General features: G+C 35.8%; 1 protein-coding gene across 3 annotated transcripts; it reads right to left on the bottom strand.

Annotated features, from left to right (window-relative positions):
* Positions 1 to 791: 791 nt before the first annotated feature.
* Positions 792 to 16,850, bottom strand: GPBP1 (GC-rich promoter binding protein 1). 3 transcript variants are annotated; one of them, XM_010183590.1, is made up of 10 exons: positions 16,788 to 16,850; positions 12,039 to 12,180; positions 11,301 to 11,524; positions 10,540 to 10,606; positions 9,077 to 9,261; positions 8,115 to 8,265; positions 7,459 to 7,586; positions 5,440 to 5,624; positions 2,299 to 2,401; positions 792 to 1,231 (listed from the first exon to the last, which is right to left on the bottom strand). In XM_010183590.1, the coding sequence occupies exons 1-10, from the start codon at positions 16,848 to 16,850 to the stop codon at positions 1,076 to 1,078; spliced, it is 1,404 nt and encodes a 467-aa protein (XP_010181892.1). In that variant the 3' UTR covers positions 792 to 1,075. The 3 variants fall into 3 exon arrangements, with proteins under 3 accessions (XP_010181892.1, XP_010181890.1, XP_010181891.1); XM_010183588.1 differs by having other exon boundaries at positions 7,459 to 7,623; positions 8,125 to 8,265; XM_010183589.1 differs by having other exon boundaries at positions 7,459 to 7,623; positions 8,125 to 8,265; positions 12,039 to 12,156.
* Positions 16,851 to 18,013: the final 1,163 nt, after the last annotated feature.

Raw genomic sequence — 18,013 nt, 5'->3', positions numbered from 1 at the left:
AATGCTACATAATTTGTATGACCCTGTGGAAAATATTTAAAGAACTAAAATGGACCACATAAAATTAAATAATATAATATTAGGTTTTAAATGTGTAATTATAAAGAAAAAGTAAGCAAAGTAAGCAAAACATATGCTTATTGCATAGATATACGTCTGCTGCTAGAAAAGCAAGATCTGGTGATAAAAATATTTTTAACTCATTCTGAAATGAATTCACTGCTGCCAGAGTACATTGAATATAAATGCAAACAAAACGTACTGGATTTTAAAGCAATATCCTTGATGCTATGCACTGAGACAATACTCTCTAAATCAGTTTATTTTTCACGTAGTGGATAAATCCAGCCAGTGTAATTATTTTTTCTGCATGTGAACAGTAAAATCAAAGTGCTTATTTTCCCACAAGAAATGTATTCACTGTGAGAATACTGAGTCTTGCGTGAAGCTTTCAATTTAAAGGTTAGTTCTAGAAATTTGGAACCACAACATCAGGGTTTTTTGCTGTTAATAACGTTGACTACACTACAAATGGCTAAAGAACAGTTATGTGTGGAAAAAGCAGAACAGTACAACAGCTCAATTAAGGGAAATGGTTTTAGTGCACTTTGCTCATTTTAGTCAACATGCTACATTGCCCTTTTTGCATACAAAGTGGACTCAAGGATTTCCATTGTAAGAACAAAATGACTTGCCAAGCTAAACACTGTGTCAAGCTGCCTTTTTTTCCCTAATAGACTTGGGCATATTAAGACAGAAGCTTTGAAACACAATTCTTTTTTGTTTTTATTATTAAATGAGTCCAATTTGTTACATTGTCACATTGCTAGTCAGAAATGCTGCAGTGATTAAGAAAGTCAATGCAGGGTCAACCCAAGTCCTCATTCTACAACATTTGTTTGCAAAGAAATTATAGTTATGTTCAACACAACATTCTTTGCTTTCTTCAGAGAGAAGTCCCATCATTCTTCATCTAATGGGGTACGTTACTATATAAATTAGAGATTTTTTTGGACAATACATCTCAAAATTTTCATGAGATCAAAACAAGCTTCCACAGATGTTACAGAAATCTTCACACATCATCATCTGATGTATCACTGCTGCTTGTCTCAGAATCCTCATTCTCCAGAGCAGTTTTGAAAATGCTGTTTTTCCAGGGGCTAAATTTAAAATCACAGATGAGGCCATCTTTCAAAATGCCATTTTTCCGAAGGCCATTTTTTTGTAACTGAAGTGAGAAAACAAGATGTATTCAGAGAAAGAAAAAGCTAAACATGACAATCTGTTGCACTTCAGCATTCTCTACATCATCTATGGGCTACATTAGATCCACTGCATGAACTATTTTATACAGACACACAAAGGAAAATTCACCTGAGAGCCTTCACTTTTGCACCATCCACCTGCATCCGAGAGCCTCCAACTGTGCTAAACTAAGCTCCTGCAGTGAACAAGAGCTTACCCTCTGCTCACCCATTTCCTCAGACATCTTGCCCCAGCGATTCCTCCCATATCATCTCTCCTGTGATGTAGTCCCTTTTTCCACAGTCTGCTGCAAATACCTGTGCTAAGAAGGGCAGGGTCTGCAGTGAGGAAGTGGCCCAGGAAGAAAATAAGCAGGGAGGAATGGGTATCCCAGTCTGCCTACCTGATGCAGTTGGAAAGTCAATGACAGTGGAGAGAAGGAAACAACTTATTCTACAAGAAAGGCATTACTGCATTTCCAGACATAGTGCATAAGCTGGGCAATAAGCCAAGCATTTAAGAATGTAATATTCCAAATGTTCTAATTAGCACCTGCATGGCTAGACTTATGGAAATATCAAATGTTAAGATTTAACATTATTAACAAAACCTCAAGTCTAGATTGCCTTTTCAGACTTTGCTACTAGTGAATTAAGTGTCCCTCAATTTCCAATAGAGAAAATTCAGATTTTGGAAAGTCAAGGAAGCTGCATAAAAACCTTGAAAGAAAATTCCCTTTTCTCAGACTAAGCTGAGGAGCTGTTAAAGCCTGTGCAATTCTACTACCAGCAATGCTGAAACTACTCAGAACCACTCCCCTACACTTCCCTTGATATTTTGAGAATAGGTCTTACCTACAATAAGCACTGGTCCCCTATCTTTTTAAAGCAACTATTCTTCCAAAAGCACAAGGAGGCAAGAGAGAAGAAAGAAAAAAGGTACTAAAATGCATCCCTAACCATCAAAATTACTGGAGAACTCCCTCAAAGGTAGAGGTACATTTAGGGTAGCCACCTACAAGTTCATAATGGAACATAACCTTAGCGTTACCTGTTCACTAATGACTTGGAATTCCCTCATCTCATCCTCTGTTAGTGGAGCACATGTTTCATCATTTTCACTGTCTTCCTGCCAGCCCATCTCCTTTAACAACCTTTAAAATAAAAAGGACAACATTAAGAAATTTGCTACACACACACAGATGTTTCAAGCTCTGCCTACATAGATGTGTAAAGATCTGTAATAAAAGGATTAATCAGACCATATTTTTTTATACAAACTTACATAAAAGTAGGTTAAGAGCCTTACAAAAGATATATAAAGCACAGAAGTTGAGAAGTTCTCAGGTCCTTCACAGGTGACCCTGTTTTACCACTACATGTTTCATTTCAAAGGTTGCAAAAATTGAACAGTAATACTTATAGAACACATTCTTAAATCCAAGCATATATTCACACCATCACTTGCACATACCAAGTATTACATTTCCTGCTATAAGGTTTCACATACAAAATAGACCCTGTTCTCTCTGCCAATCCAGTGAACATAAGGACACAAATGTATCTCCTTTGCATAACTGCTGTGGTGGAGCAACAGTGTAGGAATGCTGGTGATGTCCCTCCATCAGAACCAACATCAAAGATGGTTCCTCACCTCAGACCCACAGTATCTTCTGCATCAAGTTTGGAGATGGAGACAACACACATGGAAGAAGCTGCGTTGATCCACAGTGACAGAAGCACAATTCAGGATGCAATGGCCTCATACAGGTTGTTTTTTTTCTAGCCCATGCTAATGTCAGAGCCAGGACAGGCTTCTTTGCAATTGAGTCTCACCTGATGGCAGATGCTGATATTCCAGCACACAGACTACAACTAGGAGTGAGTTTTCGGATGAGTAGAGGAAAAGAAATGGAGACAGATTCCTCTCGTGCCTAAGCTTGAGATATCCAAAGATGCAATAATAAAAGTGTTTTAGCTAGTGCCCAAAGTGGGACAGCAGTATCTGAGCAGGAAGAAAGTGGGTTTAGGCATGAAGACGCTGTGAAAACATGGGTTATTGGAGGGTGAAGACACTGTGACATTTAACAATGAAGACAGTAAGTTCTCTCGCTGCAAAGATTTTGCCAAAGGAATTAGCACCTTCTTCAGGCAAACCACACGCCTGTTGACCTTAAATGTTAAAGGAGATAAAAGCTATTTCAGAAAAAATAAGATTTCTAAAGTATATGCCAGAACTGACACAAGAAACTGACACTGAGAGCTGAAGAACAGTGAATATACTAAAACAGGGAAGTTAGATGAACTCACAGTTGACATCATGTGCCATTTAGCTGAATGTCAGCAAGAAATGTCCTTCAACATAACCCTCCCTAGAAAAAATTCTAGGCCCCAATACAATGAGCATGCACTGCAGGTGACAAATGCAATAAAAAGCTTGGAATTTGGGGGGGGGGAAGAACAGCACTATTGAGATTGTTTAAAAGTTAACAGGACAATAACAGAAATGAAAGTTACATCCTCTGTAGTGTTTGAGTCAAACTGGACAACATGACGGTCAGGAACAGTGAAATCCTCAGGAAGCAGAAGAAATAATATGCAAGCAATCCAAAACATCTCTCTTAAGAGAATATGTGCATTTGTATACACATACAGAAAAAGACCTGCCATAATGCAATGTCAAAAGCAGTTAAATGACAGTTATATTTTTAGCAACAGTAATTTGAGTCAGAAAATTTTACTACAAGTAAGCTAAGATATAAACAGTATTATGTTTGGTAAAGTAAATAGTTACATAGCTCCTGTTAATGTAAATAAAATTTAGGGCAATAGCTAATTAATTTTTAAGCAATATAATCTAAAGTTAGCAGAACCACTGTCCCTTTAAAGCAACATTAGGCTTCTAGAATGGTTAAAAGTGTGAACTATGTAAAAAAAAAAAGCTTCAGATTAGAAAACTTGACACCAACAGGATGAGAACATAATCACTGAATGTTGGAAACTCCCCCAGCAGAAAGGAAGTCAAAGATATATTTTGTACAAGATGTGCCTACACAGTTATTAGGTACGCACAATTATCCTGTGAGTTAAGCTGGTCACTTCAAGTCCAATTTACCACAAAAAGGCTTACCATAACATGTCTACATACATGCAGAGGTTTCAGCCAAAGGGCTGGTAAGCATGGAGAGACAGCATCTCTGAGATACCATGAGGAAAGATGCTTGCCCAGAAACCCTATGAAGGCCATTCAAAGTCATTTGAATCGACAAATGAGAGCTAGATTTGACTCCTATCTTCTAGTCAAAAATATTCACCAGCAGCCTCTAGCAGCCAAAGATTTCTGTCTCCATAGTCAATTGTGGGGGAAAAAGAAAAAAAAAAAAGGAACAACAAAAAAAAAGGAACAGAGAAGGGTACATTTCATTTTTCATACTCATGAAGAATGAGAGGTCATGAAAGTTTCCTCTGCAGGTACTACAAAAGGAAAAATTTGCTACTCCAATGTATACAAAGAATCTATCACTAAAAGAAAAAAAAATTCTATCTAATTTATCACTACATTTCTATAGTTGCCAGAAACAGTAAGAATTTAACAGAGCTCATGACAAGCTCACCTCCAGAGTGAGTTGTGATTTACCAGCAGTATCATTCTAAATCTCAACCAGTTGCTACTGCAGTTACTATTATGAGATACTAGAATTGTTTGAATACTTTTCTGAAATTACTTTCTCCCTTTCCAGTGCATTGCCTTGTGATATCACTAACAGCATCAACTAGTCAGCTACAGAAATAATTAATTTCTTTAACAATGAGGAAAAACTCACTGGAGTTTTACATAAGATAAAGAACTTAAAGTATTATTAATAAAAATGGCAATTACATGCATTGTTTTTCCTAGACATGCAGACCAAAATCAGAGGGATAAAGTCACTATGTAGTTTGCTTTATTTCTTTAGAATGAAATACATCAAATTTTTAGTAAAACAAGTTTAAGATGTCAGTAAACAAGTCTAGTAGAAACAAAGTATATTCCATGTTAAAGTAGTACATGTCTAAAGTTAGACTTTGATAGTACTCATTAAACATTTTATGTGTTCTCAGTTTTCAGATTCTGACTTCTGAACTAGTAAGAATTTAAGACATGCTCACTTACCATGAAGGAACACTCTTTATATTATAATAAAGTACATACCTATGCTCTGCCTCAAGTGAGCTTGAAAGAACATCTGCCCGAGGGAAAGTCGAAGATCGAATGATCTGTTGAGATGTAATTGGAGCATTGCCATTCTCCTGCAGGATTTCATTTTCAAAGTTACGGTTTATATCTCTCTCCTGATGAGGACTGTTGCTGTTGTGCAAGTTAAAGGACTCATCATCCTGTTAAAAATAATTATATATTACAAAGTTTAAAAGTAAATTCCATTCACAAGTAAATGTCTGCAAATGCTGCAATTCAGTGATTCTGTTTAATTTAAATTAAGTTTAAATGGAGACGCTCCATACTAGTTCGAGGGTAATTCTGTTCATGCTTCTAGAGTTTGCAATACCTGGATACTACAAAGTTATGCCATTGATCAAGTAATGTAGAAAGCAACTCCCATGCTCAGCCTCAAACTTTTTTCTACAAAGTTTCAAACTTATCTTAAAATTCAAACTTATTATTTCTATAAGTATGAAAGGCAGCTTAAATAAGTTAGCTGTTGAATTTACAGACAAGGTTCCTAATTAAATATCAGAGCCATGCATGTCAGGAGAAGTTTGAAAGCAAAAGAGTTCTCAAGTTTGCTTAGTTTAAGGGGCAGGTCATTTACTTAACCATCAAATTCATCTGCTACAAGTTCAGAAAGATTGGACACTGCTCTTTAAATTCAGACAACAGCTTCCCCTACACACATGCACACATCACAGAGCTTCTAAGGTGGCTGTTACTGTTACTACAACTGTAACTTACTAGCCATCCAATAAGAGCTAGGAAGAAAGTTAATTTAGAAAGCAGACTGTTCAGGTTCACCAAAATATTAAAAGCTCTTTAATCCTATAAACCAGAGATGTTTCTTTTCATTCTACTCATTCAGCAACTTGTAATTCTTATTTATTAATGAGCCTAATAGGCTCAGAAATCTTACCAACTATAAAAACAAAGAGGAGAGTATGAACATTATCTAGCTAACACCCTTTTGACAACAAAATCCCTTAACTTGGCATATAACAGCATTATCCATAGCAGGAGGCAATCGCTCAGTTCTGCACTTGTACAAAATCATACTTCAGAGTCCACAATTAAGACCATCTATTATCATTGCCCTCCCTTGCACAGTGTTGTCTGCCCCCAGAAATTTTAGAATGCTCAGCAAGAATTTCTTAAGAATAATACCCCAGTAAACATATATTCACCTGTTAAATCATACGCTTGAAGAATACATCTCATATAATAAAAGAAAATTCATAAAACAAAATAGTTTCTTAGAAGCATGATTCAGCTGCTGATCACAATTTGCCTCATTATTATTTTAGAGATGAAATCTGTTACTGCAGGCCTTAAAATTCCATCAACGGGATCATGTTATAAAAGTCTGTTGTGTAGTTTGGTTTGAGAAATGGTTTGAGAAGCAGAACCAAGTTTTTCCATTAATCATTTTGTAGGATAAAGACCAGTGTCCTGATTTTGCTGGTATATAATCATAGAATCAATTTTCTATCCTCTTCTCTTTCCTCAATGAACACCATCCCTGTGGAGGGTCTTGCCTGTCATTCTGCTCCTGAGGCCTACTCCTCTGTTCGGTGTGGCCATCACATTTTGCTGGAGCTGTTGTGTTCTCAGTCTTTATTATCTTATCTAATATTCACTGCTGGCAGCACAGAGACAGCAAGTGCTATATGAGCTGAGTATTTTTATGTGTTTTTATTATTGTTGCTCCTGTTATTATTAAAATATTATTATTATTATTATCATTATCATTATCATTACCATCATTATTATTAGTATTAATTTCAATCATTAAACTGTTCCTATCTCAACCCACAAGTGGCAGCACTGGAGAAAGAGTAGAACTTGGAGCAACTTTTTAAAATTCATCAAAAGGTAATTCCTTTCCTTCATTTAGAGATCAAGACCATGACTTAACAGCTGTTTACAGACAAATAAGAAGTAGTTTATGTTCAGTCTGAGAACTGTTACTGCTGGATCTACAATAGGTATGAATAAAACTACCTTGTCTTGCCCAGCATGATTCTCATCTTCAGGTTCTTCTTCCACTCTGTCTTGTTTCAGTGCTTTCAAAAATTCACTCTTCTTATCAGTCCGCATTCTTGTCAATTTTGTTAAACGAGGCTGACTAACTTTGTCAATAGGGGATGACGAATTTGACCAATTACACTAATGAGGGGGGGGTGTGTCAAAAAAAAAGAAAGAATATTAGAAGTTAATTCATTCAGAAAACTTCAAATAAAAGACAAAGAAACACAGGCACCTGTAGTTTCAGGTTTCATGTATATCCACAGTAAAAAGCAGAGGGAAGATATCTGTATTTCAGTACATATAGTTCTTACATGTAACCCCAGAGATGAAGGTTTATGGAGCTCTGCTAATAAACAGTGGACCTTCTGAAGTGTATCACACTATTAGCAGTTATGAAGTTTAAACCTGCCAGGTTATACTTCCTAATGCACCATTTTTACTCCAAATCAAACTTACAAAGCAAATATTGCAGTACTTAAAAGCCAGTGATGTACCTTCCGTATTTCTGTCTCCGACATTAACTTCCACAACAATAAACTTATTTAATATAGTTCTGCATAAAACTTATTGATCCAGTTATCCAACCAAACAAATTTAAAATTTGATGGATTTGATTAAAAACTACAGACATTGCTTTACCTCTTCCACTGAATTCTGTGATAAAGTAAATGCCTTGGCAGTTGATTTGAAAGGACTGAAACTACCAATCCCATATACAGATTCATGAGAAAATGAATTCCCAAGTTTATTTTCTTTTGCTTGGCTTTTCCACTGTGTAGGCTAAACAAAAATTTAAACAAAAATTTAGACAGTCATTAACTACAATAGGATTATTTTTAGGAATATTTAGAAAAACGATTAAGCAAAACCAAATCATAACTACAACCATAGTTTAGAGCAAATACCTGTTTTATTGTGGAAAAGAGACTGTTTATGAGCAATTCATCCTCTCTCACAAATACTGTTTACACTTTTTATATAGAGTTAAATTTACAAGCAATTAAGACCCTTATATTTGAGGTATTAAGAATCAAAACATGAGTCTTCAAGTAGCTGAAAGTAGTGTTTTTAATGTATTATGTCAAGAGAGTTAAGAACAGCTCCATCAGATGCTCTCAGGAGCACAGGAAAATTCCTGAAACAAAATCAAAAGATGAACATGAAAAGTGGCATATGGAGAGTGACCGGAAAGACATTAAGCACATCTATATCAATAAATGGGATAAATTCTGGAGGTACTTTTATGCCAACTATAGCTCTCCACTAGGTATCTATTTTTCCGTTAAAAATATATATACAAAAGGCATTGCTATTCTGTAAGTTAAAAACATCCTTTTCACTCTCCCTTGGACAGCTCTTGCACTTCTTAAAAAAGGTAAATGAGAAACAAGAGAGATCCAATTACAGTATAGTTTAAAAAGAAAAATGAGAAAAAGTGTTTCTGTTCACTTTCAGGGTGTTCTGCACTTAGCAAGATTTGAAAGCATAATACTCTAGGAACAGTACTCTCAGAGGTGAAATAAGCACATTCAGAATTAGAGCATGATTTTTTTCCAGCATGTTGTTCATGCCACCAGTATCCAAGACTCACCTTTGCGGGTGGAGTAGCAGGTTTAGGGACTAATCCTTTATAAAAACTTGTGCCAATTCCATTTTTTACTGGCTGCGAATGAAGACTTCCTACTGCAGGGAATCCAGATATCTGCAGTTCTTTTGTAATGCCCTTTTTAATGACCAGCATTCTTGGAGATCTAGATTTAGTATTCAAATGGTAGTCTGGGGGAAAAAAAAAGTGTGTTTGTTTGTTTGTGTGTATATATATATGCATGCATATACATTCTTAAGTTCCTAGTTCATAGGGTACTGGATAGCCATATGGTCCAGAGAAAATAGGCATAAATCAGGAACTTGGTCCAATATTAGTTCCACAAATAACTGTAAATTCCTGTAAAAATCTGCGTAAACACAAGTTCTGTTCCATTTTCCACAACCATCTTTTATAAAATATTTCACTTGGCAATGCAGGAATTTTACTTTCGAAAAATAAAGATATCCTTCAGTCAAAGAAGCTAGCTATACAGTTCTTATTTGCAAATCTAAAATCCAAATAGTATTAGTTGTTAATATTTACCTAATCTTCAAAAGACATTATGGTTTTCATATTTCCCTTTAAGGTTACTAAAGAATAATTACTCATATATTTATTAACAATTCATTTTAGATCCAAATGTTCCACACCAAGGCTCTATAAACATAAAAGAGATACCTACTACTGTAGATCACGGTAATGACCAGTTTCTCTATCTCTATGCCTCAGGAGAGACCTTATCGCTCTCTACAACTACCTAAAAGGAGGTTGTAGCAAGGTGTATGTCAGTCTCTTTTCTCAAGTAACAAGCAACAGAACAAGAGAAAATGGCCTCAAGTTGCATCAGGGGAGGTTTAGATTGGATATTAAGAAAAATTACTTCACCGAAAGGGTTGTCAAGCATTGGAACAGGCTGCCCGGGGAAGTGGTGGAGTCACCATCCCTGGAGGTATTTAAAAGATGTGTGGACTTGGCAGCGTTAGGTTAATGGTTGGACTCGATGATCTTAAAGGTCTTTTCCAACCTAAATGATTCTGTGATTCTCTGCAAAATAACCTGCTCTTCCCAGCCCTCCTAGGTTTTTCTTTAAGACCTTCCAACAGCTCTAATCAGTCAGGAGCATTCTTTTATGAGTCCTCAGCTAGAAATAACATCACTAGTGTAGGTGACTCACCTTCAGAACATTTCCTTTTGGGAGATAAATTCTTGACATCTTTACAAAAAGAGGTATACTTGTTCTTGGAAAGAATCCTAGTTGTGGCTCCATCTACAGACCAACAGATTGATATCCAAATAGAAGTGCCACCTCTCTAACAAAAATATACTTAAATTGTAATAACATTGAAGTTTCCTCAATTTCAATCTATATTTTTGTAATATTCTAAAAAAAGAAATTCTATGTTTAAAATAAAACAACTTCAGATCTCCGCTACATTTTTATATTTAGAAACATTGAAATTACTCACCCCACACACCTGCTGCTAAAGATTTATTCTGGTTTGGTATTCTCTCATATTCAGGATTCAAAGATGGCTGAAAGGAAAATTTATCATTATTAAAAATAATATTTAATAATAAGTCTTGAACTGTGAGACCAATGAAATAAAATATCACAATAATATCGGAAATATGACCTCTGCTGTCAAAGATTTTTAAACGGAGACAGACTAGATACTTTCCCCTGTGACCCAAATAGATCAATGCTCACTTGTTTCCTCTTCTCCAAGAAAAGATCTTAAGCAGTAGTCAATGTCATTATATGCACTGTCCAGAGAAAGCAAAACACAATGAAATGGTTCTTCAAAGAGGAAGCTCACCATTCTCCTTACATTCTACAATTTTAGGTTGAAGCATGGGACCTCAAATGGCCGGTGGTAGAAAGATCATTTTGTTAGTAATCCAGATTTCCAGTAAGGTACTTGTGTAGAATTTAATATATACATGTGCCACAGTAAACTGTGGTAAGATATTATGAAATAAACTTAGAATTCAATTATAGTTTCATTTAAACATTAAAGTGACAATAATAAAAACATAATGATAAAAACTGGATATAAAGAGAGAAACAAGTTAGTGGACAAATGACTAACACCCTCTTACCTATGGGAAGAGTGATCCCTTATATGATGATCTGTAACTGTGAAATCTCATGAAGTAGCTTGTAATGGACAAAATGGCACTTGCAGAAACAACGAAACCTTGTTTATTATAATTACAATTAACTTACAAAATCCTCAGCCTCAAACTGTTTGGGTACTTCCTTATCTTCCTTTTTCCCAGTTTCATTATCAGATACATTGTTTTCATGAAGTCCTTGGCCTTTTCCACAGTGAAAAGTGCTGGTACGAATGCGGGAACCTCCACCATGGTATCCCCCATGATGGTTTATATTTTCTGTACCATTTCTGCCTTGTGAACGCCAACCATTCTTCTCTTTTCTCCCAAAATGCCCTTAGATTTTTAAATTTTAAAGAAATGTAATTACTAACAGTTTTAAAAGAACATTCTACTTTTGCAAAATTGGTAGAGCTTAATCTGCATTATTTAACCTGAATTAAGCAAGCATCACTCCGGGATGTGATAACATAGTAAACTTAGTTTTCATTCACATAAGCAGCAGGGAAGAATCTCACAAAACAGTGCCAAAGAAAGAGGATAGTAGTCCAACTACTATCTTAGAGGTCAAATTCCTTTTCTGGCTTCTCATTTATATGTTGTTGTCTAGAGAATTAACTTGATCACCAACTTCTTAAGAAAGAAATACACCTGGAATCACACTACTTTAACCAACCCTTAGTCATTGCATCATCTCCCAGAAGACCTGTCTTTCCATTACCTCTGTTCTACTACAGAATACAGCATTTGGCATAGGATAGCTATTATCATCAGACTTTTTTTCTAGCCGAAGTGCTACAAAGCAACAATGTAAATATATTTAAAATGTTTCATGAAAGCTAAATTATACCTCCATTAGGCCATCCAATGTTAGGATCCAACACATCTGAAGAGTTGTGTCTTCTGCAATTTGCTTCATAATGATTCTCTGTCCAATTTTCAGAATATTTCTCAAAATTCAGTGACGACTGTAAAGGAACACAAGTGGTAAACTTGAGAAATCTGATTAATAACAAAACTGAATTATCAGAACTGTACATTGCTCATGGTATATACAACACATTTTTAAAAGGACTATGAATGGCAGACAATACAGCAGTTCTCAAGTATGCATATGTTCAGAGTTACGTCATCATCTCCCACATAGCAGAAGCCAAAGCTATATTTTCCACTCCAGGACACTGAAACAGTGCTGAGGATCATGCTTGTGACATAAAGTTAGAAACCCAAGTGTTTATTTTGGTTTAGCACCAGAACAGAGCACAAGTGACATGTGTGGCAGCAGAGGAAAAATAAAAAAGGTAACAAAGGATATGAGATCACAGTTTGGAAGGCAGGAAAGAAGTCTGGGATCTTAATTTGGGTGGTTAGAGACTACACACGTGCCTTGCATAGAAAGCAAGGAGTTGCTTCCACCAGAGGCAGTTGTACCCAAAAAAAAGGCCCAGTTTATTAGGCTTGTTATTATAATTTAATGTTGTAGTAAAGCAAAACAAGGGATTCATTTCACTACTTCCCATCGGCAGGCAGGTGTTCAGCCATCTCCAGGAAAGCAGGGCTCCATCATGCATAACGATTACTTGGGAAGACAAAATGTCATAACTCCGAATGTCCCCTCCTTCCTTCTTCTTCCCTCAGCTTTTTATTGCTGAGCATGATGCCATATGACATGGAATATCCCTTTGGTCAGTTGAGGTCAGCTGTCCCAGCTGTATCCCCTCCCAACTTCTTGTGCACCCCCAGCCTACTTACCGGTGGGGTGGTGTGAGTGGCAGAAAAGGCCTTGACTCTGTGTAAGCACTGCTCAGAAATAATGAAAACATTCCTGTGTTATAAAGTTTCCAGCAAAAATCCAAAAGATAGCCCCATATGAAGAAAATTTAACTCTATCCCAGCCAAAACAGCACACTTAATAAGGCAAATGCAACTAGTTACAAAATACAAGTAAAACCTAGAGTCAAAAGTGTACAGATTCACAAATATACTTCAAATTATCATCTTATAAAGTAGGCATTATAGAAATTTTAAAGAAGTAAATCTTTAATATACCAGTAGGAAGTACTTTATAAACTAAAACCTTATGTTGAGAATAGAACTCATACCTAAGGGGATTAAATCAAAAAAGATCATGTCTTATAGTAGCTGTCTTCCCTATTACTTTTATCTGACTTCACTATTTTAACAATATAACATTTCTTTCACTGTTAGGCCTTAAAATTTCAAGAATAAATTTTCATTCTGCAAAAGTAGTGCTTAGCCTTGCTGTTGTACATGCCACACATATCCCAGTAAGTCATAGTGGAGAGCTGTGTTACCCAACACCTCCCTGCCACATAGTCAACCTTTGATGCATATGAAGCAAAGCCCTCTTCTCTCCAGCGCATACTGTGCACATACGTATGCATTGTATTGTACATATACAAGAGATCCAACACTTCCCAGGGCCATAATAGTTACAAATGCATAAATGCACATAAAAGTGAAAATGTACTATGTGAGCAAAGTAACATGGGACATGGTTTAGTGGGCATGGTGGTGTTAGGTTGACGGTTGGACTTGATGATCTTAGAAGTCTCTTCCAACCTTAATGATTCTGTGTGATTCTGTGATTCCAGGGCGTATCAACCTTACTGCACCAAAAGTATCAACTTTGCTGCCTGAAGCTTGCTCCCTCTACAGACTGAGTAACATTCAAAAAAAGAAAACAAAAAAAGTATAGCAGTAATTGTGCATGTTTGAAAACAAAAGCCCCAAGTTTACTTCAACAGTTATTATCCATTAATTTCTTAACAAGTCATATTAATATTTAAAGTACTCCACTGGTCAAAGTGAGTAGGAAAAAAAAAAAGAGGGAAATCACAGTAATAAGTTTAACTACTTTGGAAAACATGTTGAGGAAAATTATTTTTCTCCCCCCCTCACCACAAGACAATCACACAAAAAATGACACCTAAGTTCTACTGTCAATGCCTCAGCAGAGCTTAAGGTGTTGTTCAAAATCCAAATTCAAACTCGAGTAAGCAATAGATATGTATTTCCAAACCATACAGAAGTCAAATGAAAAGGGATTTCCCTCTCAATTTGAGACCTGGGAAGTGAATTATTTCCTTGACAAACTTTGAGGGAAAGAAAAAACAGAAAACCACAAGAAATTAACAAAATATCTAAGTAGTTAACAAATTATTATAATGAATCTCAATATTTAAGTAAAAAATAATTCCTTATAAACAAACTTTGAATAAGCTACCAAAAATTTCTGAAAGCTCCAGATCTGTTGATCATAGATGAAATTTTAGAAGATAGCTTCATGTGTTCATTTACATATAACAAACTTCTCATATTGCCTTTGAAGTTTAACTTTTTTTTTGTATGAACTTTGACTGACAGCGCTTATATATAGTGTTTGAGTTGTACTTGATATAACGCATCTAAAGTCTCTAAATTGCATGCAAAGATCATGCAATTTGCATTTTCCCCACATGATGGAAGTATCAGTCTATCAAGTCTCTTGTGGCAAAGATGACAGCAAACTTCATAATCAACAGGAAATCTACTGTCAATTTCTGGAAGCTGAGAAATTATCTGACTTAATTCAACCAGTCAAGAAAGAAAACAACACAGATTTTTTAAATATAAGAAGTCTTATTGCTTAACATGAAGTAACAATAAGCTTGCAAAAACTACAGTTTGCCAGTCTTCCCCATACACATTTTACAGCAATCCTTTCTGAATAGTTTTGTCTATATACTGTTCACAACACTTTCCCAATTCCTCCTGCTCAACTGCAATACTGCACTGATGCAAATATATTAGTTCAGACCTGAACTAAAGCTACTGAGCAATGGATACTCAGCTATCTCAGTAGACTTTGCTATATAAGTGACAGAGAGATTATATAATAGCTTATCCTTAAGAGGAAGTAATCAGCAATAGGTGAAATGAATTTTGGTCAAGCTGTAATCTGTATCAGTCACATTAAGAAAACTCATTTATAATCCCAGCTTCCTGGCATCATGTTTTTCTAATGCTAGCCTTTACCTATATAAGGGAAAGCCTCGGCTACCCAGGATCAACAGTAAAACCAAACTTGTAAAGATGCAATTCCTAAAAGTTCCTCTTTCAGGGAAATAAAAACTGACTAGGGAGAGTTCAGTTTCTCCTTTTCAAGTCTAAATGTTGTTGATACCATAGCTTCATCCCAGCTCTATTCTGCATGAAACATGAGACACCTTGCCTTCCTCACCCCATTCTTCTTCATCATCTCCATCTTGCTTACCTGCTCTTCTATTCAGCTGCTTTGCTGAGATATGGGAAGCAGAAATAAACACCTATTCTAGGAAATGGAGGGGACAGGGAGTAAGGAGGCACAACATTTAAGACCTCTCTTGTAGAGGAATGACAGGATAAGCCTTATTCCATAAACTAGGAATTACTACACATTGGGTAGGACCAAAAAGACTTTTCAAGTGTTTAATATCCAAAATGTGCTCTATATCACAGAACGCTGATCATTGAGGTAATGCAAGAAACAATGAAGCACAATGACTATAATGGATATAGCATACAACTAAAGTTTTTGGAAGAGATGAAAGAAAGTCTATCTAAAATCCTTGAGGCAAAGATTCATTGAAGAGAACAGGATCCACAACATATGCTTGCGATGAAATTTCCCACAATTCAGGAATGAGGTGACAAATACAACCCAGATATATTCAAGTAGTACTGGGGTAGTACTGGAACTTATTTTTATCCTGCTATATTGACACTTTAAGTATGCAGGTAAAGCTCTTCCAGTAGATTCTTGAAATATATTGCTTTGCAATATTAAACTAAGCTCTAATTACTTTTCTGATTGAAAATGTATTTAATTTGGAAAAAGCAGGTTAAAAGAGTTGACTATCTCAGAAACCAAGTAGAATGAAAATAAACAGATCACAGGAACCATCCTAGAACAGATAGGCATGATGTTCCCAGAACAGCAACTGATAGTTGCTGATAGACTATACTAAACAAAGAAGCTAGCTAATCAGTGTGGAAGAAAGATAAATAGAGCAATATAATAAGGACATTCAATGACCTGACTTTTAAAAATGCATGTGTGTACACGTGTGTATGTAGACATATGTAAGTAAAGCAATGGGAACACAACTAATACTGACAGCTGACTACATTTAACAATAGCGCAAGCCTATTTTCATAAGTTTATAAAGGCTAAACATGAAAGACAGCAAGAAACTTACATAAATACATTAAAGCAAGGCAATGCCACTCTCATAGCTGAACATTAAGTATATGCCTCTGTCTTGGTTCTTCTAGCACAAAATACTATAATTCATTTTAAACTCCTGATGAAGGCAATCTTAATCCAACAACAGCTCTGACAATGTGTCCAGGCACATACTTCTTTCCATGAACTCAGATGCTCAAGCAAAAACCCCTACCAGAGGGGTATTTAAATCACAACACACTTGCTAGATATCATCTGTTATCACTCTTCACATATTCATAGAGATTTGTATTTTTACTATGATTGAGGTTATGACATTTAGACTTCTCTAATAACAGGACTGCATGTTCAAAAGAACAGCAAAGAGCATACCTTTGTTGATGATGGTGGAGTAGGAAAATTAAGCCAGGCTGGAGCAAAGTCATGCTGCGCCATTTAGGTCCAGTCTCTCCGAATCAATGAAACAAGGCTTCAGCACCTCATGTCAAGTCCCTGTAATTGGAAAAAAAACCAAGAAATGAGTACTTTTCAGATTCTTATCTTACAAGAGGACTACACTTGTGGTGTTCTGATCATTATTTCCCTTCTGTTTTCTGGTATTATTTTCTCACACAGATCTGCTTTTAGAATCTAACCAGCCTCAATTATTTACAGCATCGACATCACATCTGCACTTTTATTACCCAAGTGTCACACTAATCAAATATATCACAGGTATCATGAAAATACAACTGTAACATTCACTCTTTTATTTCCTTGTATAAATGGGATGAAGCATCTTGTATAAGGTCTGAGAAGAAAGCTGTGGCAAAATTAGCTTGTTGGGATATTTTCTGGTACTATCTAGAACAGATTGCAGGAGCTATTTCATTAGCTTCCTAGAAGCAGCTGATTTTTCAAATTAGTCCCTAAAAGTTAATCTTAGAGGCCATTAAGTTCCTTAATAAAAGACTAAATTCTCAGGACCACCACAAGCCCCATATTTTCTCTAGATTTAATGGAAACAGTACTTACATGTCCAGAAATACTGTCAAAATCCAGTAAAATTCTCTAGTTTGAAAATGGGCAAGAGAAGGTAATGGCTTAAGATAAAACCCAAGAGTACTTTTTCTACCCCATGCTCTCTCCATAGGTGGGAAAACATCTCTCAGTAAGCAAGAGAATGCAAGATAATGCAAACTATATTACTTGAAGTTGGACAATAGCAAAGAAAGTAAAGAAACGGATGAAATTGTCTGAATTATAAGCAGCTAGATAGTGCAAAATTGTCAATGACTCAAAAATATCTTAAGTATGATATACACAGTATTATAAATTCAGCCAGTGAAAATCCATATGCATTTTACAGGGAGACCCAAATAAACACATATTCCACATCTCTGCACAACAGAGTGCAGATCTGTAAATGAGCAAAGATGTAGTTCATTTTAATCTAAAGCTGCTGTAATTTGAATAAGTTTTAGTAAGAGCTGTGGAACCTGAATTTGATAACTGATAATTATTGTCGTATTCTGGCCTGAACCAGACTACTGTAGACTTTCAGTGACAGAGGAAAATGTTCCAACTCCTAAAAGGAAGTATAGCAGATTTGCAAGCAT

The sequence above is a fragment of the Mesitornis unicolor genome, unplaced genomic scaffold (genome assembly GCF_000695765.1).
Source record: "Mesitornis unicolor isolate BGI_N332 unplaced genomic scaffold, ASM69576v1 scaffold5884, whole genome shotgun sequence".
In the NCBI taxonomy this organism is placed as follows: domain Eukaryota; kingdom Metazoa; phylum Chordata; class Aves; order Mesitornithiformes; family Mesitornithidae; genus Mesitornis; species Mesitornis unicolor.
This window is presented reverse-complemented; position numbering and strand designations above follow the sequence as displayed.

Excerpts from the sequence above, each read along its gene's own strand:
- GPBP1 (XM_010183588.1), bottom strand. The coding sequence starts at position 16,850 with ATGGCGCAGCATGACTTTGCTCCAGCCTGGCTTAATTTTCCTACTCCA. Across the intron at positions 12,181-16,787 it reads CTCCACCATCATCAACAAAG|TTTACCACTTGTGTTCCTTT; the intron begins GTATGCTCTTTG and ends AGATTTCTCAAG. Across the intron at positions 7,624-8,124 it reads CACAGAATTCAGTGGAAGAG|TGTAATTGGTCAAATTCGTC; the intron begins GTAAAGCAATGT and ends CCCCCTCATTAG.